The 23457-nt window shown below is 32.7% G+C and overlaps 1 protein-coding gene and 1 long non-coding RNA gene across 2 annotated transcripts in view; one reads left to right on the top strand and one right to left on the bottom strand.

Annotated features, from left to right (window-relative positions):
* Window positions 1–23457, top strand: part of LOC108910349 (protein unc-13 homolog B) — a 465101-nt gene that overhangs the window by 371537 nt on the left and 70107 nt on the right. Inside the window, exons 15-16 of the mRNA XM_018715183.1 lie at window positions 13412–13483; window positions 18479–18698. Coding sequence (XP_018570699.1) covers window positions 13412–13483; window positions 18479–18698 — 292 coding nt within the window. The remainder of the gene's footprint in view (window positions 1–13411; window positions 13484–18478; window positions 18699–23457) is intronic.
* Window positions 18996–23457, bottom strand: part of LOC108910991 — an 82182-nt gene continuing 77720 nt past the window's right edge. The window contains exon 3 of the long non-coding RNA XR_001964491.1: window positions 18996–19090. This is a non-coding gene — a long non-coding RNA (uncharacterized LOC108910991). The remainder of the gene's footprint in view (window positions 19091–23457) is intronic.

Genomic DNA, 23457 nt, shown 5'->3' with positions numbered 1-23457 from the left:
GCTCTTCCCTTCGAAGGATACTCCATGAGCTCCTTAGAATGGCTATGTCCTGGCCTTGAAGTCCAGTATTTCCTGTGTTCTGTCTCGGTCCATTTGCTCAGAGCCCACCTGACCACACTGGGAGATGTGCCACAGAAGGGCTCCGGGCCAATGAACTCTGTCTCGGATCCCTTCCTAGCAAGTTCATCCGCTTTCTCGTTCCCACAAATGCCTTTGTGCCCTGGCACCCAACACAGTCTGACTGAGCCAGTTCAGTCAGCCTTGGTAAACAATCCCACACCAGTTTTGAATTTATCTTGTGTGCGCCTAAAGCTTTAATTGCAGCTTGACAGTTTTGTCCTAGTTGGCCTTTTATGAAAGTAATAAAAATAAAAGGAAAAAAAGTCGACTATTCATCTCAAAAACAGTATTTCAGAGATTAGTTAAAATATCTCGGATCTGATTTGAAGTTTCAGCAAAACATTGCCCAATTGTTTTGTAATTTGATCCACCCCGTATAGTTTGCTATATCCCTGCAGTCTCATGCTATTACTAATAGTTTTAACGCGGTTATATTCTTGTATCTTTTACTGCTATATATTCTCCTCATTAAATCCATTAATAATGTGAAATATTGTGCAAAAATATCTACGTAGCTTAAAACGAGAGGATTTATTATTATTAAACTTGCAGTTTTGGTATTTTTCTAAGACTTTGGGCAAGAGTTATGACCGCATTATTATTCAAATATCCATTTTATGGCTTGTTTATTGAAATACTTTAGTGGGATGCACAGCTTTCCATGCTTCGCGGAAGCCGGGCTTCAGTGATTTGTGTAGAACGTCGACACTGCTATCCGCTTGTTCTGTATTGTAATATTTTCCATAATAAACACATAATTTTCATGCGCTACCGCTAACAGTCAGTAAATGTCATGATTTTATTCCTGAGTCGCAGTCTCAGGCATGAATTATTGTAAATAAATTTGTGAATCGTAGTAAAATTAAATGTTCAATATAATTCACAATGTGGGTATAAATACCTTTTGTGGACCTGAAAACGCTATGACTGTGTTTTACTTTTTCAAGCTGTCTTTGATACTAAATTATTTAGATAAATTTGGATATAACATGAAAATATAAAAGAAAGAATACGTTTAATTTTTTTTCCGTCAAGTCATTAATTTTAATACCGATTTTTTTTTCTCAAAAATCAAGACTATCATTTTATTTTGATTGCAACTTCATTAGTTTTCATGCTAACGACTTCTACCACCACTCAATTTAAAGATCTTTTCTATAACTTAAATAGGTGTTATATAAGTTTTCCTCGAAAAAGCTTTAATTTTTTCGCTACAGGACGTTGAACGTTTTGATTATAGCTATCTTCGAAATTGACTTCAACTTCTGGGAGTCATGACTCGGGTTCTATACCACCTACAAAAATATAAAAAAGCAATCTCTTTGCTATTTAATTACCTTCATTTTTGCTTATAATCATTTTTTTGAAAAAAGTTTAGTTTTTGCGATATTTGCGAAAAATGGCTCAAAAACATGCATTTTTTGTGCTAAAAACTAGCTAGTTTAGACGCAAATAACTCAAAAAGTATTGACTGTACAAAAAATTTTTATAGAACATTTTTTGCTTACAATTCGTCCCTCTATCGAATCGTGAGGTTAGTTTTAATAAAAAAATTCCCACCCTCTAGAAAGGGTGGCATCCACCCCTAGGGTAAAAGCACACATCGGCACTATATAACTTTTGTTCCTTGGACCCTAGCTACTGTTCAAATTTCACGTCAATCCGTGCCATCCGATAAAATTGGTGGCCAAAATGGTTCAGTGACTGGACTATTTATGGTGACTTTAAAATGACCCACATAAAAGCAATATTTTTTAAATTATTTTCCATTATCTCTCTCTAACAGTTGTTAGAAAAAAATAACAACTGGCAACGCTAATAGTGCACTGAAAAAACTGGCGATCACTTAATGTTACACCCTGTATTTTGTTCAATAGAAATGCGTTGTTATACGAGATAATGAGTGGCCCCTCTTGTAGCAAAGTGTTTTCACATCCGTTTCTCAATCCTCCGCACAACGTTTAATGAGTAGGGCGACGTATAACATAAACTTAAAAAAAATAAACATAACAAATAAAGCAGAGACCAAGAAAGTCCGCACGACACTGGGTAATGGACGAGCTCTGTTTGCCGCTATCCTCACTTCGACAGGCGCTTGAATAATTTATCTCAAAGTCCAGGAAATTTTTTCCATCGACATTGGCGGAAATGTAATTTTCCCGTAATTCTAGATGTAACCTTATGCAACATTTTCGTTGGCGAATATTTTTTAGAAAATAATTATTGCTTCGATTCAAAGAGTCCAGAATAGAAACAGGCCTCTGCTACAGATTAGTGACAGACTGCAGCTCTTACAGCAAAAGCAACCGGACGGTCTTAATAGATAAGTTACTTTGCATAAGGGATCAAGGAACATGTTGGGGTAAGATTACCTCGACCAAGATATATCTTATTTTGTTAGGCGAACCGCTGCTGTGTATCTCCGTTACCTGCCCAGGCGTTTGCTGACCAAAAATTGGCCCTTTACCCCGAATTGATGGACTGATAAACTGCAATGCAGTTCAACGCTATCGTTTATGTTATAGATTTAATGTTTGTTCTCCTGTGACAGCTACACATAACGATAGAGAATAGTATACATTTAAAGGGGCAGCACAAACAGATTAAGTGATTTTTTTATCCAGGCAAAGTGCTAGGGTTGACGTTCGATCACACTCCATTGATATGAAACTGGTTTTGGTTAAAGGTGGCTTTAAGATCTTGCTCCAGTTAGAATTATTTTATTTTCTAAAAATCCGGCGGTGGCTCAGCGATCAGTAGTATTTTCTGTTAGCATGTTAGAAACATGCGTAAAATTTTGTTTTCTCCATCGAATTATTTTGGGAACCTACAGGAAATTTTATGAGGCATTTTTAAAACCATTTAAAGGGTTTATAGTTTTATAGTTGCACGAGTCGATTAAATTTTTATTCGATGGCTTTTCCAACTGTTTTGTTTCTCGATACTAATAATAAAACTCTTATAAACCTCCAGCCAGGAAAATTCCAAATTTTTATGGTTAGGTTTTAAGCTATGCCCCAAAGCTTTTTAAGAAGTCATTATACTGTAGAAATTCATTTGGTTTCAAATATACCTCTTTTAAAACTAATTAATCTGTACAGCATTCACATTATTACTTGGGCAATAAATTGCATTACTTCAGCATTTCTGAATTTGAACAGAAGCTGTAATAAAGTACAAATCATTTAATTGATTCATCTCCCTCACAAAATAGACGATATCACCGCAGTAAAATAAACGAAACAGAGTGCAGTTTTATAGAGAAGGTAGATAAAATTGCACATAAAAGTAAGCGGCCTACCTTAAAACATTGCATCTTTTGTTTTGAAATAAGGTTCCATTAAACTTCCTTATTGTCAGGGCACCATTAATCACTCCGTGTCTCTAGAGGCGGTTTGACTTTGACAGTTAAATTTTAATTACCTTCATTACTTTAATTAAGATTTTAAATACACCACCGAGATTAATTGTTTGAAATTGCTTTGTTTTTATTAGAAGTTTAAATGTGGACTAGTGATTTTCTTAACGGTGCGATTAAATTTTCATAGTAATTAGAACGAGGGGTAGCGGGTGAGGTAATATAAGGACATTTATTTTTACCAACAAAAAGTTTCGAGAATCTTCGTTAAAAACGTTTTTGTCTATACAGGGTGAGTCAGTTTTTTGTGGTAGGATTTTAACAGTTGATAGAGAGTCATTTTTTAATAAAGTTCCTATAAACGTAGGTCTTAGAACACTTCGTTTGTGAGATATAGGGTGTTGAAAACTTTTTTTAATAATTTTTATTAATTTTGTAAAACATCAATAGATATTAAATTTGAGTTTAATATCTGTTGGTCTTTTAGATATATTAAAACACGTTCTTAAAAAAGTTTGTTTTCAACACCCTATATCTCACAAACGAAGCGTTCTAAGACCTACGTTTATAGGAACTTTTCTTATTAAAAACCTGAACAGTTAATATAGTATTATGCTGCTTTATCTGAAACAAAATCTTTACAGAATTACGATTTGTATATCTTACGCCACATTTTATACTTATAAAGCTAATAAGGCAAAACATGCTCTTATAAAAGTTTCCTAATCTGCTAATCTTGTTAGCAGAAGTTTTTGTTATGGGTTATGAAACTGTTTATAACCTTTTATACATGTAATACGAGTCCGTTGTGAAAATATATTGTTTTTATCACTATATAACAAGTTATGCAAACATTCAATGTGTTCATACCATTTTATGTCAGCAATAAATGTGTCTTATCCTTTATACCACTCCCGAGTCCTGTACATAAATTCCCTGCAAGTTCCGTCACCTAATAAAATCCTGTATGTTATCCAGTGTTAGTGTTGTTCTTATATATTATTGTATTTGTTACCGTCCTCTCGTCCTCTACATGTGGTGCTGGTGATTCAAACATTTTATGGAAGGTATTTGTCACCGAAAATAATGTTCAAAATTGGAATTGTTCCATTTCGCAATTATATTGAAGATACGAGTAACATACCACTGAATTAATTTTATTTATTAATCATGCATAAGCATTTACCAACTGAAATATTAAGAAATAAACTGAAATTAAGAAACAAGTTATTACAAGTTATAAAGATAAAAAGTTATTCAAATAATTAGACACAAAAGAAATCTCAGGAAGCCGTTACTGATCTTCGAAGGAAACTTTGAGACACCACCAGTAATTCTTTCCGTCAAATACATGGCTCATATTTCACGACAGCTAATTAGTAGGCGCTGGATACGATCCCAGCAATTTGTCACGTCAAATTCATACCACCCGTATTTATTTCGAAACAGTCCAAATTGAAATTATCCTAATTGCAGGGCACCGGTTTGGGCAAAGTTCGCGACAGCGGGTCAGAATTACCACAAATTCGGCATCGACCTTCGCGCCCTAATCGCTGAAGTCGACCCGGTTTAATTAAATAGTCGAAATTCTCAAAGACTTTCCCCAGATAAGGGGTCGGAACTCGGATATACAAGGTGTATGAAGTATGACTGCCATAACTTCAGCACGAGGTAGAGTAATCATAAATGAACAAAATAGTTATATGTTGCAGAGGCGTAAGACTAACAGTTTTCAAAATGCAGCGAGTATTAATATTGGGGAGTTTCATCACAACGTGACAACAGCGCTTAAGCTAACGTTACACAGCTGATGGACACCACGTGTGCACGCGGTAGACTTGTCCTTCGGAAAAAATGTAAACATCTATTATTGTGAAACATTTAGTAAATTTCAAGACAATTGTTTTTCAGTTTTGAAATAAAATGTATCGATTTTGTAGTACGAAGATAGTATTGTGTTTATTTTTTTTTCGATTTTTAGTAATTATGAATCTCTTAGAACAGGAACTTAGCTTTTAATCAAATTATGAATTTGAAAAATATGTAATTAAAGTACCTAAAGATTCACGTCGTCGTATTAAAAAGAATTTAGGGACTTAACCAAAAAGCAAAATTCAGTAATGCTTAGTACCTCGAAATTGTTAGTGTTATCCGCCGCGCCGTTGTCACATTGCTCGATATGAATTTTGTCGAATTTTAAATTTACTACAACGCTTATTTTTTAGAATTAATTCAAAAAAGTCATACACATTGTATTTTATGGTATTCTATTCACGCAGTTATATCAATATTCCTTAATTAATCGAACTTTACATCAAGTTGGAGATTTTGATAATATTCTTTCCCGGAAATGGTTGAGTTTAGAACCCATGTCGTATAAGGTTTCTTTGTTTATTTTAATGTATTCTATCATCTGTTAAAATTAAGGCAGTCAGACTTCCAACACCCTGTATTTTATTGTATGTGTCAAAACGAGCGTATTTTGTCTACAAAACGTTAAAAAAAGTAAAAATGGAAAAATGAAACAACGTAACATTTTTAGCCATGAAAAAATATTACTAAAACTGTTTTTATACAAAATCTTGTCGCTTCTATAAACATTCTGCATGTAGATGGTATTTTTGTTACAAACGCCACAAACGACATCAGCGCCACACTTACCCAAGCGTCCCTCTCCCCCCCATCAATGTTAAATGTAATGTGTAAATTTGTGAACTTTCCTCAAGCCATTACTAACGTGTCTATGTTGTTTGTTCTCTGTTTGATGGTTTGCCCTACGCCGCTTCACTTCTCCAGGTGCTCAAGGTATTGGTCTATACTCTTCCTACTTCCACTAACACCGCAGGCTATGTCGCCCATCTAACAATTTCTCGAGCGATTACGCCCATCTGTTCGCGAGAGAAAAGTTGATCACCGAAAGATTAAAGTAACTTTTACAATATGCCTCAAAAAGGCGAATTTCTTAATGGGGTTAACACGAGAGAAATCCTGTAAATACGTAATTGCTTTGTTTTCAAAAGAGAGGTAAAAAATGAATATCTGTCTTTTATTTAATAAAACAACTTACAATGTTTTTTAACGGGTTAACAATAAAAAAATGGAATTTGACTTAATAAAATATCTGAATATGAGATTTTTACAGTCATACTTTAATAAAATGATCAGGTAAAATTTGCGATGATAATAAAAAATAAGGGAAAACTCAGAGCATTGAAATCTTGGTAACAACTACGAACAAAGGTATCTTCTTAATATCTAAAATTGTAGTTTTGACAAAAGTTTTTTCAAATTTTGAGACATGAAGTTGGTGTAAAACAACACCGAAACGTTGACAATGAATTAAAAATTATATTTTTAATTTTTGATTGGATTATGTATATTTGATTTTTATGTCACTAAAACAATTGATATTGAAAGTGGTATCTGCAGCGTATATTTCATTTGATGAGTGCCATTTCCCAGCTCTCAAAATATGTTCTACCTCTTCTAGCACCTTAGTAATATAGTAGTTGAGGTCTATAGGGTGTTATAGAGATTATAACGTCCCGATATCAGTAGCCTACAGAATATAATCCAGGGCATTATTATCCTTAAACACCCTTGGTGACTTCAATGTTTAGTGTCATATCAGTCTAATATTTCCTTCTAGAATTGTTTGATACATATCTGGTATGATATTTGTTTGATATCTAATCTCTATTTTACTCTTTTGTTCAGATAAAAAATGAGTTTCATTCATGACACTAAATTTAGTCATCATTAAGTATAGTGATTTTTTTATAGACCAAGGGCTTATTGTCTTTTGTTTTTCTAACTATAAATTTACTGAAAAATAGAATTCAAAATGTAACTAACAGTTTTAAGAGTATCATTATTGTTTTTGTAAATTTTATGTCGAGTTTTTAGTAACTTTCTAGAAAGGAAAAAGACAAGGTTTATGACATATTATTGTCCACATGTAGCAAAACATTATATCATTGTGCCAAGTGAAGAAAGTTATAAAAGAGAAACAGATGAATAATATGAAAAATATGTATATATTTTCATCACTCTGAAATATTAGAAACGGGAAAAGTTTCTCAACTGTCAAAGTTTGCTGATTAATTCAGTTTTAACCTGAATACATGTCACCAAATAGAATACAATATACAGTATTCCACGCTTAGAAAGGAAGAGGCAAAAAAATTTTCATTTTTAATTTTACGAGAAAAAGGCATTCTCGATTAAAATTACATGCACATATACATACTCGATTACATGTACAAGGTGAAAATTGATAAATATAAAAATCGTTCAAGAATAAAGTGCCTTTGTTTTTAACAATACAGAAATATGTTGGAAAGTTGCTTAGAATTAAAATTTATTTTATAATTTCAATTTGTTTATGAATCGGCCTACTTTGATAGAAACGGGCAGTACAAATATTTAAATTAAATATCAACGTACTGTACTTGCTACAAGTATTGCTATTGTGAAAACAAGGCTTTAAGTTCATTTACAACGTTTCCTAAAGAATTTAACGTTTTTAACAGAGAACAAAACAAGCCTCAATTTTGTCTTCAGAAATTATTCATTATCGTACACCGAGCGCGAATAATATAATTTAAAATTGTTTATCCCATTCTAACGTGCTTTGAATAACAACTCGAATAAACTCACTGATGCCTTATATATTACCTGCAGTAATCATGTTAATCTTTATGAACGGGTTCAAAGCGTGATACAGCTACAGAATTCTCATATAATTGTGCCGCTGTATAATCCTAAATACCGACTAAGCATCGCTTACAGCCCATCCCTGGCGTTTTTGTTAGTCGTGTATAAGGGATAAAGGCTCAGGAGTGCCAACGAAAAAACACAAAGTGAAAATTAGTGGATGTGATGAGCCCCTGCATTTATTTTTATGTTCGACTGATGTAGTCGAAATTATATCAGGCCTACAGTTGATGTTACCTTTGACTACCTATTCAATAAAAATATTGTTCTCAATTCGTACAGAATTTTGTTTTTTCGGTTGTAGATACAGCTTTGTCCCTAGTTCATTAGAAACAGTTCCCAACAATATATTGAATTAATCATCAAAATTTATTTTATCTCCTTCAGAATTGCATTTGAAGCTAGACACTTTTTTCAAACAACAACCCAGTCAGCAAAGCATTTTTTAAACGCATATTCCAGTATCGACTTCAACTGCTTCAGTAATTTTTGTTTTATGGCTTCTGTCGACTCGGATCGTGTTTCGTGAAGTGGCAATTTGAGTTTGGGGAAGAGGTTAGATATAGACACTTCATTGGCGTTATGGTTTTTATTTTGGTTTTACATGAACGTAATAATAATTTCTGTAAAATTTCCTAATTAATTGATTATTGAATAAAACAAGATATATGAATATCTTACCCACTACTGCCATTTCGTTAATGATTAATGACTTCATCAGAACATATCGATTTATCATAAAACCCGCTTAAATAAGTGTAATTGCTTGGGTCGATATATTAATTACATTATGATAATTAACTGTAAATTTTACATGTGGCAACTTATAAATAGCTCACTGCTAATATCTGAAAATTTAACTAATGCTACATTGAGGTTTGAGAAAAATAGTAAATATTATTTTTTCTGGCAGTTAGAAAATGTCTTCAAAATAGAACGATTAAGCCAAATATGACTTATCCGAATGTTGCTCCTTTTCGATCTACAGGGTGTTAAAGTTGATTTTTTTTCGATTTTTGAAATGTCTAGCTCTTTGAACCGATTAACTTGAAAGTTTGTATGCCTATGTTTTCTGAGGTAGTAATTACGAAAATGATAACTATTTTGCAATCAGTTCTAGGAGACGTTGCTTGTAGTGTTATGTCGGAAAATAGTTTGCTTCAGGGTAGGCCTTCAAAAAAGTAGCCTTAATTACGAATTAAGACAAACACAATAACAACTGAAAATTTTATTATGCTTAGGTACGTCTAATTTGCAAATTAAAAAAAAATCTCAAAGTGACCATTAACTTCAATACACTTTTTTTATATTCTCTCGTTAAAATTCTGTCTGACTTTGAATAAAGTTCTTTGTTGGTGTCTGATAGTGTTAACAGATTCTTCTTTTTTGCCCCCATCTGTTCTAGAGTATGTATAACATCTTTATAAACCAAATATTTAAGATTACCCCGGAAATAAAAATCCAGTGGATTTAAATCAGGGCTACGCGCAGGTCAAGAAAATTCGCTGCCGCGACCAATCCAACGGTTTGGAAAACTTCTATCAATATATTCTCTTAGTAGTCGAGAATAATGTGCGAGAGCGCCATTTTTAATTTGGCAGAACACTACTAGTAGCGCCCCCTAGAACTGTTGGCAAAGTAGTTATCAATTTCGTAATTGCCACCTTTGAAAATATAGGCAAGCAAAATTTAAAAACAATCGGTTCATAGATGCTCAAGATATTTAAAAAAAATCGAAAAAGAATTTTTATACAAATGGAATAATAATTGAAGATTAAATAAATATTTTCAAAGAAAATTACTTACTTTTTGATCAAACCTCGTATTATTAATTAAACATAATGTGAATTTACCCCGCTTTTTTTTTCATTATGTATAGTATGATACAGCAGAGTGTGGAATAGTAAAACTTTAATGTAATTTTACCTAAATGAAATAGTTTCTACTCGACTGCATTCATAAAAGTTTTATGTAAATTGTACACCAGATTATTTTGAATTTAAAATTTTGTCTTTTGCAAAGTTAAACATGTACCTTTGCACATTTTCCACCTTTGTTATGTAAATTTCCATGAAAACGTATACTCTAAAACCAGTTAACTGTAAATTCGTTCAGTGTGTATATTTACATCAGAAATAATAAAATGTAGTGGTGCAACGTAAAATATAAAAATGCACCGCATAAAGTAAATATACTTGAAAGTACGAGTCGTTAAACTTAATTTTACACAACGTTGAAATTATGTGTGCAAATTTTAGTTACATCTCTTGTGTGTAAATGCCTTTGGAAGTACATAATAAAATTTAACATTGGTGTTATAGTCTCTCTGATCTCGGAAGAACCAAAAGATTGACAGTATGTACCAGGTTTGGTCGCTGACGCAGTAACTCGGCATTGAAATATTTGAAAAACTTCTTCCCATATTTATTTAGCCATACCCATATACAGGTCTGGTCGTTCGGTTGAACAATGAGGGCAAACGCTGCACAAACTCAGGCGCACTGGGCGATCTGACCATAAATTCAGTTGTCAACAAATGGCCTAACAGTGCAGTGCAGCAATTTGGTGTGATTCGGGTAATTTTAATTTGTTATAGGCACCTTCTTTAAAATATACTACTTAGTTAAAAGACAGATATTTAATTTTTAAACGAACCATTTCGATATTGCAATTTCGCCTGGCAATGCAAGGATTTCGCTTACATTACCGCGAAATTTTCCATTAAAGTAAGAGTGGTGGCTTGTAAATTGCACACCGCAGACGTCGAATAAAACAGATGGGTGTAACGCCGTTTATTTTTAAATATAAGTAGACGTGCATGATTACGTGTTTCGAAACATCGATTAACACATTTTACTCTTTCTGAGGCAAAATGAATTGCATCAACGCAACCCTCCAAACAGCTCCAGTGTAATGTCGCTAGTACCTAGGGGGTTGTTCTTTTTTGCAACATTATTATTATGCAGGATATTTTGTATATAAGTGTGTATATCTCCGGAACAAATTGGATGAACATGGGATTCGGGCAAGATTGGGCGGTGGGGTTTGTCGAACAAACTGACCTTTACCAGGGTGCGTGGTAAACATTGATTTTCGGATTAAAGGGGTATTTTTGTGAAATCTCGTACATCTGTAATATTAATAAATCTGCGTACAGAGTTATATGTGTGTCCTAGCGAGCCACAATAGATTACCGAGGTCGAAATATAAGACGATCTAGGAGAAAGGTCAACGCCTCCTTTTCAGTGTGAAACGTTTTTTCGTATAACTTTAAAAAAGTTTGATCTAGAGATATCGTACTTGACACAGATATTTAATTATTTGAGTCTAATGTAAAACGATGTACAGGATATTATTTTTTTTATTGCCACTCCTTTGACCCCCTATAAAATGTTTATCATACGCCTATGACTACCTAATTTATGTATTACAATACCAAAAAATCGGTTTTGCTCCGTATATTTTTTAAATATTTTTTAAGGCCTTATATCATGCAACTAGAGAAATACTAATTTTAATTATTATTTTCTAAAAAAAATTTGATTAATAAATCGACCAAAAGAAATCACTGGAAATAGTTTTCAAGTTCGTAGCTCTATACTTTCTCTAATATCGTACCTTGCCGACCTTAGTGGGACACCCTGTATATTCCTGCAATTTTCTAGACATTTGTTTATTAACATCCGTATAATAGTAATGTTGCAAATATACTTCGACTACTTGAAACTCAGTCGATATCTACATGAAAAACGAAATAAAGATCGACCATCCGTTAACTTTTCAAGGCATGTCGATATAAATATGCACGCCTGCACGTTTCAAACAATACATTTCACATTATTCTTTTTTTCATTATATTTCTCTATTAATGGTAAGTATCCCTACACATGTGGAAATATGTTTTATATCAATCGCATATCTACATTCACTTGTGCACCAATTATTTCGATAAAGCTTCACAAAATAATGCTAACGAATGCGTGTTATTAAGGGGTTGTTTGAAGTTCGATAATTGAAATTCGTTTTAATTTAGCAATTATGTAGTATTAACGGTTTTTGTGTACAATAAAATTTTATGTAAATGTAATGAGGATAAATGGGTAAACAGTATTCCAGAAAATTAATGATGGTACCTACAACGTATTCTCACTGTTAACATAAGCATTTCTTGAGAAGTAGATGTAAAGTTATAAAATTTTTATTAAAAGTATTCGTTCAAAAAACGATTTTCGAGATAAATCAGTTTTTGAAACGGGCAGCAACAATTAGAGTTTATTTTTTTACAAACGGTTTCATGTATTTAATACTAAACTAATACAAAATATTAAAAGGTCAAAAGAATTTCCGAAAAGCATTTTGAAGCTCTAAGATTCTAGTTTTTAGATCTTTCGGTCGAAAGTTTTTAGGCTACGGTTATCATGCAATTCTAAGAAATAGTTCGACAAAAAAATTTTTGTAATTTTTTTTCCAGATAGCTTGTTTATTGAGCTTCAATTTTCTTTTTTTTAATTGGATACGACCATTTTTCATCGAAATATCGGACTTTTAGTGGAAAAGGATCCTTTTGTCTTCAATCATCGATATCTCGGCGACAAATGGTCATACAGAGAATTGAAGGGCAGTTTCGAAAACTGAAATAAATTTCCAATAACATGCTGCTGCAATTTTTCGGAAAATTTGTTTTTTTTTCATCTTTTACACGAATTTTAAAAAACAGGAAAAGGAGCTCTAAAAACTAGAATCTTAAAGCTTCAAAATGCTTTTTTTAATTCCCGATGCGACCATTTTTCATCTACATCCAACAAACAATTTTCATGAATTTGAAACTAAGCACTGTCAGAATAAAATCATTGACAAATATTAAGAAAAAAATTATTGACAAATATTTATATATTTTTTTTCTTCTAAAAGTAATAAGTAGAGGTACTTATCGTTTGTTTACCTCATTAGTTCCATAATTCTATATAGGTTTTCCTCCTTTGTCCACAATTATATACATTGCTGTATATAACTCAAACAGTCGTTTAATAACACAAAAATAATCCGAAAAAATTTATCGCCGCCCTCCCTTTCCATCCAAACTTGTGTGTCAGGCTTTAATTATGGGCCATTTTAATAAATAACCCGGGAAAGGCGGTAAATTTTTAAAGCCGGATCAAAGGGGATAAAGTCCGATATAAATAAGTTAAATAAATCCTAACGTTTATGGTTTCGCAGACCATGGCTGCCAAAAGAAACGCCGGATTGACGTCAGCCGTTCCCAGAGCTACCCTCAACGATGAGGAATTGGTGAGTAAAGCTTAAATTTTTTATTTCCATTTGGAATATGTCTGGAAATCCAGTCCGCAAATTTTGCGATTAGAATTTGCGTAAAAGTTTTAAGAGACACAGCAGTTCAGTAAAGTGAATGTACAGGATGTTTTGATAGAAGGGGAAGAACTAGTGGTACGCAAAAAACACTCCGTCACCGTCAAATTCCAGATACCAACTGAATTGTGTATTGCTGGTTGCTGGACCGCCGTTGTTACATTGCTCGATATGGATTTTATCAAATTTTACATTATTCAACATCTGGATCGGATAATAAAAGCTCATTTCAAAAAGTAAATATAAAAATAAGACATTTACTGTACAAATGAATAAATAGAATTAAATTAAGTGCCAGCTAGATAAAGTTTGTTTTTCAAAAATAATAACGCCCAAATAATTAAAATGGAAAAGGCTATCCTGTTTTTGTACACATATTTCGTGTAAATGTGGAAAAGTTTAAATCAAACAACTTTTGTTATCGAAACTTTTTTCAAAACTTTGATGTGGCCCTGGCCAGCAAGAAATTAATAACAGAGATACGCGCCGCAAGAATTTTAACTTTTTATTGGATCAAAATTAAGCTAGCGAACCAACTAACAAACAATGTGTATTAGGCGAGCGGTTCACCCCTATATAAAAGGCATGAACCGACTAAATTTTTAAAACAAAAACCTACAGCATGAAACTTTTTTTATTTTATAGTGTATTTTTCTGATAATTTACATATTTTTTAAATATTTTTCGGCGTGGTCAGTCAATTTGAAAGTTACTCTCCGAATGGCTTTGAAAATAGTTTTGTAAAATGTACCAAAATAAACACTTTTTGTTCTTTGACAAAAATTCGAAAAATACTTCGTTTCCGAGATATTTACAACTTAATGTGAAAAAAGTAACGAAATCGACAAACTTTCGGACTACTGAACAGCATAATAATCGGCAGATTTTCTACTTTAAGATATATTTTTTTTGGTACGGGTCAATCATTTTATTGAAGGTCTAAAGCGAGTAAAAAAAAGTCTTTAAAGAAAATTATGATAACACTTCAAATTAATTTTTTTTTGTATTAGATTATATTCACAGTAAACAATATTATGAATTTTTTAAATCGATGTATGTTAACAGTAAAAATGTTCAAAAGATCATTTTGTTTGGTTTTGTAGTCGGAGTAAGGTTTTTGCAAGTAATCAGTAAAATTTAAATATTCGATTTTTGGTTTTATAAATGGCTAAAATTGACTTGAAAATTATACCAAAACTAAACTAAATAAGTTTTTAAATCGTAAAATTAACCTAATAATAATAATTGACCTAGCGGCCTTCAAAAATAAACAAGTATATTAATTTATTGTTTATTTAATTTTTAAATAATAAGTTTTTCATTATTTTCGNAAAAGGCATGAACCGACTAAATTTTTAAAACAAAAACCTACAGCATGAAACTTTTTTTATTTTATAGTGTATTTTTCTGATAATTTACATATTTTTTAAATATTTTTCGGCGTGGTCAGTCAATTGTTTGAAAATTACTCGCCGAATGGCTTTGAAAATAGTTCGCTCGCTTTAGACCTTCAATAAAATGATTGACCCATACCAAAAAAATATATATCTTAAAGTAGAATATCTGCCGATTATTATGCTGTTCAGTAGTCCGAAAGTTTGTCGATTTCGTTACTTTTTTCACATTGAGTTGTAAATATCTCGGAAACGAAGTATTTTTCGAATTTTTGTCAAAGAACAAAAAGTGTTTATTTTGGTCCATTTTACTGTTTTCAAGCGAGTTCGGCGAGTATTTTTTTTACTACTTTTTTGTTTATAATTGACTGATCACGCCGAAATATATAAAAAAATATATGTACATTATCAGAAAAATACACTTTATAAAATAAAAAAAGTTTCATGCCTTAGGTTTTTGTTTTAAAAATTTAGTCGGTTACCTTCATTTAGAAGCATCTTTTTGGGGGTGAACCGCTCGCCTATATTTGACGAAGGAACAAAAAGAAAAGTTTAATTTCTCAATACCCACCTGTTTTGAAGTCAAATGAGGTTGTGAAAATACCCGAGATTTGATTAAACATGATAATCCCCTTGTAAGAGACATTTGAAAATTAAAAACAAGATTTCCTATTTCAGAAACATAAATGGAGAGGAATACTCGTAAATATTTATATNTTAAATCGTAAAATTAACCTAATAATAATAATTGACCTAGCGGCCTTCAAAAATAAACAAGTATATTAATTTATTGTTTATTTAATTTTTAAATAATAAGTTTTTCATTATTTTCGACAAGTCTGGAGTTGAAATAAGCGTTTCATCATCAATTTCGGATGCAACATTCTGATATTCATCTGAGCACGCACAGATTGTACAGCATTCCAGGTTCAGTGACAAACAGTTACAATTTTCCACTACATGAACAAAAATATTTTTGAAGCATATCTAACGCAGTTTCTCCTTCGAAATAATTAAAATCCTAACAACCGATTTTCCATCCATGTGTCAATGGATCAAGAGTTACAATTTCACTATTTGTAGACGTTTTTTTTTTTACTCGTTTTAGACCTTTAATAAAGTAATTGACCTATACCAAAAAATATATCTTAAAGTAGAAGATATTCTGCAGACACTTTTTATATAATTAAACTCTGTTCAGTGGTTTTTGAGAAAAAAATTCCGAAATTTTGTCGATTTCATTACTTTTTTCACATTAAATTATAAATATCTCGGAAACGAAGCATTTTTCGAATTTTTGCCAAAGTACAAAATGTGTTTATTTTGGTCCATTTTACCAGGAAAACCATTCGGCGAGTATTTTTTTACAACTTTTTTTGTTTATAACAATTGACTGACCACGCCGAAAAATATAAAAAAAAATATGTAAATTATCAGAAAAATACACTATAAAATAGAAAAAGTTTCATGCTGTAGGTTTTTTTGGTTTTAAAAATTAAGTCGGTTACCTTCATTTAGAAGCATCTTTTTAGGGGTGAACCGCTCGCCTATATTTGATGAAGGAACAAAAAGAAAAGTTTAATTTCTCAATACCCACCTGTTTTGAAGTCAAATGAGGTTGTGAAAATACCCGAGATTTGATTAAACATAATAATCCCCTTGTAAGAGACACTTGAAAATTAAAAACAAGATTTCCTATTTCAGAAACATAAATGGAGAGGAATACTCGTAAATATTTATATGTTTCTATTTCTTGAACTAAAATTTGCTGCTTTTTATGAAATAGAAAAACTAATATTTAACACAACCGTCAAAAATAAAATTGTGTTTGGAATACTGGAAAAAATATTTTTAAGTAGCTATACAGAACATCGTATTAAATTTATTTATGATTTTCTTTACAAATCTTGTATTTTCTGAAGAACATTTAATTATAATATGATTTTTAAATAATCAAAATCACTTAACCGACTATTGATGCAATGGCTCCTGAAACTCTGCCTGAATTCTTTTTTTTTACATATTATTATACTGATAGAAGCAATACTTAATGAGATCATGTAGATGCTACAGAAACTTTAGAAGATATTTGTCTTTTTTCAGTTTGAATAAGGAATCAAGTATTTTGTCAGTTTCAAGGGAATACGAGATCAACTGGGGAATTTTAAAGCAATAGTACCTATGCATATTATACTTTTAGTAACTACTGCGCCGCCAAAACTTTTACAACTCATTTATGAACAGAATTCTGAATATAATGCCTACAGACTACTGGAATTTCCGGCATATAATAAAATTTTAATTAGGTGTATAAAATAAATAAATTTTCGGTTCATGTTCTAGTAACTTATGATTCTGTTAATATTTAATGATAGCCTGGCCACAGTGTGAAAAAAAATGCATTAATCTTTATACCTACACAGTTCAGTAGTAAATTTGAGATTTGTAGTGGACATGAGCAATTCGTATAAAAAAGAGCTCTTTTAATATTTATTCAAATAATAGAAGTGGAAATATTTACTAGTATTACAAATTTTTGTAATGCCATATCCTTTTGACGTGCTTGCGTGCTCCACAAAATCAAATTCAAACATTTTAAAACTCTCAGTGAAGTATTTCGGCTAAATTTAGCAGTGACCGAAGCGAACCCCAATGATTCGAAATTCTGGTACTCCTGGAATATATTAAATTCCGTTGAATGAATCATTCTTTCAGTTAATTAATCTAGTGGTTTTGTAACAATCCTTCCTAGAGCTATGTGTGAATGTAAAGGAATAGGGGAGTGTTAATTTAATGGTAAATTATAACTGCTTTTAGTGAGAGATTTTTACTGTGTAACTGTTACATTAGATACATTTTTTTTTTGGAATATCGTGTGTTAATGCTACTTTGTGACTCGCGTTTTTTTCTATATTCCCAATTGTAAGGGATGTTCTGCATAAAATGCTAAAGCAAACACATATTTTTACAGAGTCCAGGTTTAAGAAATTATTTTTCATATTATTTGCGTAGTGTTTGAAATATTAATTAGCTGTACAAGAATTGACAGAACTGATCAATTTTTATATCAACTTATCAATCAATGATCACAACAATAGATAATATAGGACATCAGTAGAGCTGTCATAACAAAATAAATTGAACAATAATTATAAGATTTATGTCGTTGTATCATTGTGAAACACGTAAATTGTTTTACGCATCGTTGCCATCGCTTCCACAATCTGGATCCTTATAGATCGCATCATCAGGTATGTTTCTACCTTTGAGAAACTTATCGCGGCGCACAGTGGGATTTTTTGGACAAAATTCTTGTTACAAAAGAATTTTCATCCAATCGTAGCAATTTTTTTTTTTAAATACTCATAAATATCTGTACTTTAAGGAGGAACTGTGTAACCATTTCTCCACCCTGGCAAACACAGTTTCACTAAGTTGGTTACTAGAACATCAAATTTAAAATTAAAAAAATATTGAGAAACGAGCAACAACCCGGCAACTAATGATGTATCTCTCTGTCCAGAAAATGCACGTGTACAAGAAGACCCTGCAGGCCCTAATCTACCCCATCAGCAGCACTACCCCCCACAACTTCGTGCCCTGGACCGCCACCTCGCCCACGTACTGCTACGAGTGCGAGGGCCTGCTATGGGGCATCGCCCGACAGGGGGTCAGGTGTACAGAGTGCGGTGTTAAGTGCCACGAGAAGTGCAAGGACCTCCTCAACGCCGATTGCCTGCAGAGTAAGTACAAAAGGCGCCCCTCTTGATAGTTTTAAGGGTTAAAATTTAATTTAGGCCCGTTTTGACGCTTATTTCGCCGTACAGGCGGGTAGTTTTAGATTTATTATGCCCCGCCGGCTTCACGGCACAATTTTGTGCAATAATTTATGTAATACCTCAGACCGACACAAATAAGTTTGCGTCTGAGATAGCTCCGCCCATGAATGTACAGTTAATTTTAGTCCTATGGCAAAAACAAAGTTCAATGTGTACGATAGGCTAGACTACCATACCCATAAGTTTTTGGAGTCGCTGAACCCAAGTCTGGCGTCCATTTAGCTCATGTTCAGGGAAGGTTATTTGAAGGTCACCTCTTGTTTTTTTGGTGGCAATACAATTTCTGACCCCGGATTCTGAAAAAGGGAGAAATTTAACGTTCATTTGAAGGTTAGACCCACCTCTCGAACATCTCAAGTTGGTATATCGTCAGGAAAGCAAGGTATCGGGAAAATGCTTTTACAAAAGTTGTTTGGGTCATTGCGCACTACCATCTGGTAACCTTGGATTTGATTTTGTCAAGGTTATATTAAATTTAACTCTTGTTTTTTAAAGTAATATCATCTTGAAGCCGATTCTAGTGATTTTTATTAAAGTGACTTTCAAGGTTAAACCCAAGGTCACCAACTGCTAGTTTCTAATGACCTAAACAGCTTTTATAGAGTTAACTTTTCCGATTACTACAACTTTTATAGGAAACTGCTAAAGTTAAACATTGAAACATCATTTTTGGTGGGAAACATTACACATATTCAAGTATATGTTGCACTTAAATAAACAAGAACGTGTACCATGCACAAATTCACTATTTCATGTCTCAAATGTTGAACTAAATCGTCTCATTTTGATCTTAGAAGCCTAAATCTAAAGTGCTGCCAACCTTTCTACAACAACTGTTCTCATTTGTTTTTTCTCTCACAAAATACTTGTAGATGTATCTTGTAGACCAGAAGAGATAAATTATGTAGACGTATTGCCTGTTTATGTTATTTCTGTCTTACGCGTTTGACTAAACGGGGTACTTTATTGTATGCGAAACTTCACAACGCTTGTAATTACTATTCGCTAATAGTAAATTATTCTTCCCGTTGTTTTCAACCTACTTAACTGAACATTTGTCTTATACCCGAGCGATGGCAGTGAAGTTTATTAAGGTCGTTTAACATCGTGTTTTAAAACGTCCCTCCTTTCTGAAGAAATACAAACAATGATCTCCTTTTGTCTTAAGTAAGCCATGAGTATTATGAACTTTACCGTAAGTCTTGTTCCCTAAACTATAATAAACATGTTCAAGCTATGCAAGGCTCAACATCATTGAAACAGCAAAGCGATGGATGTTAAAATTAATCAAAACTGTTAAAACTTATTGAGAACTTCTGGAATCGTCCTTGATTTGTGCGTGAATGAATTAATAGATGTGACGGTAATGTATCGAAACTTTACTGTAAGATGACGATTGCACATCTTTATGTCGAGGAATTTTCAAATAAGTGTGCACCAACAATCGTATGCAAAAGTGCAGCTACCGGTGGAGTCAGCGGTCCCAAAAAAGTGTTCAACGTATCGGTGTGATGTCAGTAGGTGTTAAAAAATATTCTATTTGCAAGAAATATTTCTACCATTCGTGTTTTCGCACATGAATTTCTTACTCTCCAAATATCCTCATAATTTGAGGTTGTTCACCGGTTGTCAGATCAGAGGAGCTAAATATGTAGGGTGATACGCAGCAAACATACATTATTGAAAAAAGTTAGTACAGAAGTTACAGGGTGTTGATGTTAAAGAAAATAAAATTGTGTTTGGTAATTGCTCAGAAACAAACGAACATATAATGATAAAAAAATGTTTCAAGGTGCAGACGAGGGAGTTTTCTAATATGTTTTACCCAATAATTTTAATACTCGCTACGCGCCCTCCAGTACTTGTTGACAGGTCTTCTAATTAGAAATGTACGTATGCACACAACACGAAAAAACCGGGAAATATTATTAATTCATCAGACAGGTTTCGATCGATATATTTTCAATTTGTCGCTAAGCACTCAGTATGTTTACCAACATTCATTTTTAATGTGATTGATATGGAGGATCTAAAGGCTGCGGTACTTTAATCCTGCCCTACGTAAAACATTTGTATTTTATTGTAGCAATTTATAAGCCGTATCCAAAACCCTCTTTTTAAACCTTAAGTCGCTGTATATTTAAATAAAATCTTGGTATTGGTAGTTTCAGAGACCCTTGTTATTCAGGAGAAATATTAAAGTAAAGGGTGATTGTTTGGTCAATAATTTGAAATGTAAATTCTCTAAAATTTATATATTACTTACAAAAATATATATATATATATATTTGTAAGCTAATATATAATTTCAAACGTAAAAGTGAAGCAAAAGAAGACTTCTCTTTTAAGTTTTCAGAAAAATTCACTGAAGTTGTTGTTAATGCAAAAAATGCACATAATGCTTTTTGAAACATATTAGCGACATAAAATTTGTTTTCCAGGTGCATCAACTACTGCAATGGTTTTTAAGTATTTCTTGGGCCACTTCTATGAGAGTTTCTTGTCATCTCTTTCTTCTACGTGTGTCTTGATAATGCCAGCAATATCACAGTTCAGGACCTTGTAGGACTGATTATATATGAGCATGATTCAGCTATCTCATAAGCATTTCCTTGATACCGAAGTTTTGACTTCCTAGGTTCAGCAAACTCCATACTACTTGCATATATGCATGGAACTAAATAACGATTCGTTTCTCCTTATGGACTCAGTTGCACTAACCATCACTTCCACCTGATAGACTGGGGCAAACAGCTTCAGACTAAGGAGACCTTAAAACCTTTCTTTAACCTCATATGATCCACCTTCGACCCTATGTCTTTCTTTGAGTCATTCGTATACCAAACTATATTGGATTTAGAAGACGAATTTTCATCCAATCCTTCCTTTTTAGATTTTTTTAATTTGTACTTTGAGATTAAATGGTCATTTCACGTTCCTAGAATCGTATGTACCTTTGATCCCTTCTAGCATACCCTATCCTACGTAGCTATCCCTATTATATACAGACGGAACTCGTGATAGCCAGTCACACTAACATTGACGTTACTCTTTGGCTCGAATTTTCCCACATAACTGGTATGAAATTTTGTCATTGTGAAAGCTTCACACTTTACTTCTAGATATTTGTCTACTCTATTGAGCATCTCATCTTAATGAAAATAACTGTGGTGGTTTTCGTCGTCTACCCTATTTAGGACCAATTGTTCTACGGTAGAAGAAAAAAATCTTTTGGAAACGCAGCTCCAATAAATTATAAACTGTCAAAAGTGTTGACTAATTCAGGGTAACTACAAAAAGAGGTAATATGGATCGGTCTGGTTCGAAGTAGCAGACGCTGTCGTTGTTGGATCTGCTTAGTAAATTATGTTCTTTGAAATTCGTACGAAGGGGCGGAACGAAGGAAAGGAAACGGTACGAAGCGAACGGAAATCAATACAAAACCAGTTTGTCTTTACATTCAAGTCATTACTCTCCTGGAGAATATCATCCGTTGCCTTCCCTACGATTCTGTAAACATTATTGAAACGGAAAAGACACGCATAGTATTATTTGTTGTTTTATAGTTGCAAAGCTTTTGTTATCTATAAAATCTCAACCACGAGCATTGATTATTAATTTTAAGAACTGTTTAGCAGCTATTTTGATCATTGAAACTGCTTATTATTGATGTATTCTCCTACCATTAAGAAACCCTCTGCATGTAAACACTGTCTATATGTCTTTATTCCCTTGCAAACAAATCTACCTTGAATCTACTACGATCAGGAAATAAATCTGGTTATTTAAATTCCTTGCCGAATACTTAATAGACTCGCATTAACTTACACATTGCAAAAAGAACATACTATTTAATTTTTTTTTTACCTAAAATATATACTACCAAATGACACACCTAAAGCATAAAACATTTTTATTTTTCAACAGCGTACATTGTATTCTTCCCTCAAGTGGGAAATAAGGTTACCAACACCATTGATGGCATATCATGGCCAACTAATCAATCACTAACATAACGTTATTGTTATTACATCCCTTCAACGTTCGTCATAAATAACCACTTTGTACTCCACTGCTTCCTAGACCGGACAGTTTTTTCACAGCTTTTAATCTCTCTCAAGATCCCAATGAATTAAACTGGTTTTCAATATACCGAGTGATATATTAGAACCGGAAAATATTGTATGTAAAATTGTTTGTTAGTCAATTGACGACTAGTTTGTGGTTATTATTTCTATTTTTTGTATCCTAATAGCCGATGCTAAGTCTGTGAAGTCATTGCCCCACATGGGAAGCAGCTGATGTTGGTGTAGATCATGGAACAGCGACTCATATGTGTCCTTGAAACTTCCAATCAGTATTGGATGACGTATAGTGCATTTTACGAGATATAAATGTCAATACGTACAAAGAACTGTTAATTTAAAATTAATTGCTCGATTATATCTTCTTTATAAAGCAATTACAATTATTTCCTTCAGTTTTTAATTTCATATATCTTCAGAATGAAAAGCTGCATAAGTCATTTTTTATCGATAAGAGGGTATAGCTATATTATTTACGATTTTGCGTTGTAATGAAATCTGAAACATCAATTATCACCACTTTATAGCTGCTGGATTGTCAAAGGTTTCTAGGTACCATCTGAAATTTAATATAAATA

This window comes from Anoplophora glabripennis, unplaced genomic scaffold (genome assembly GCF_000390285.2).
Source record: "Anoplophora glabripennis isolate ALB-LARVAE unplaced genomic scaffold, Agla_2.0 scaffold1, whole genome shotgun sequence".
Classification (NCBI taxonomy): Eukaryota; Metazoa; Arthropoda; class Insecta; order Coleoptera; family Cerambycidae; genus Anoplophora; species Anoplophora glabripennis.
Note: the sequence above shows the minus strand (reverse complement) of the source record. Positions and strands in the feature narration are given on the sequence as shown.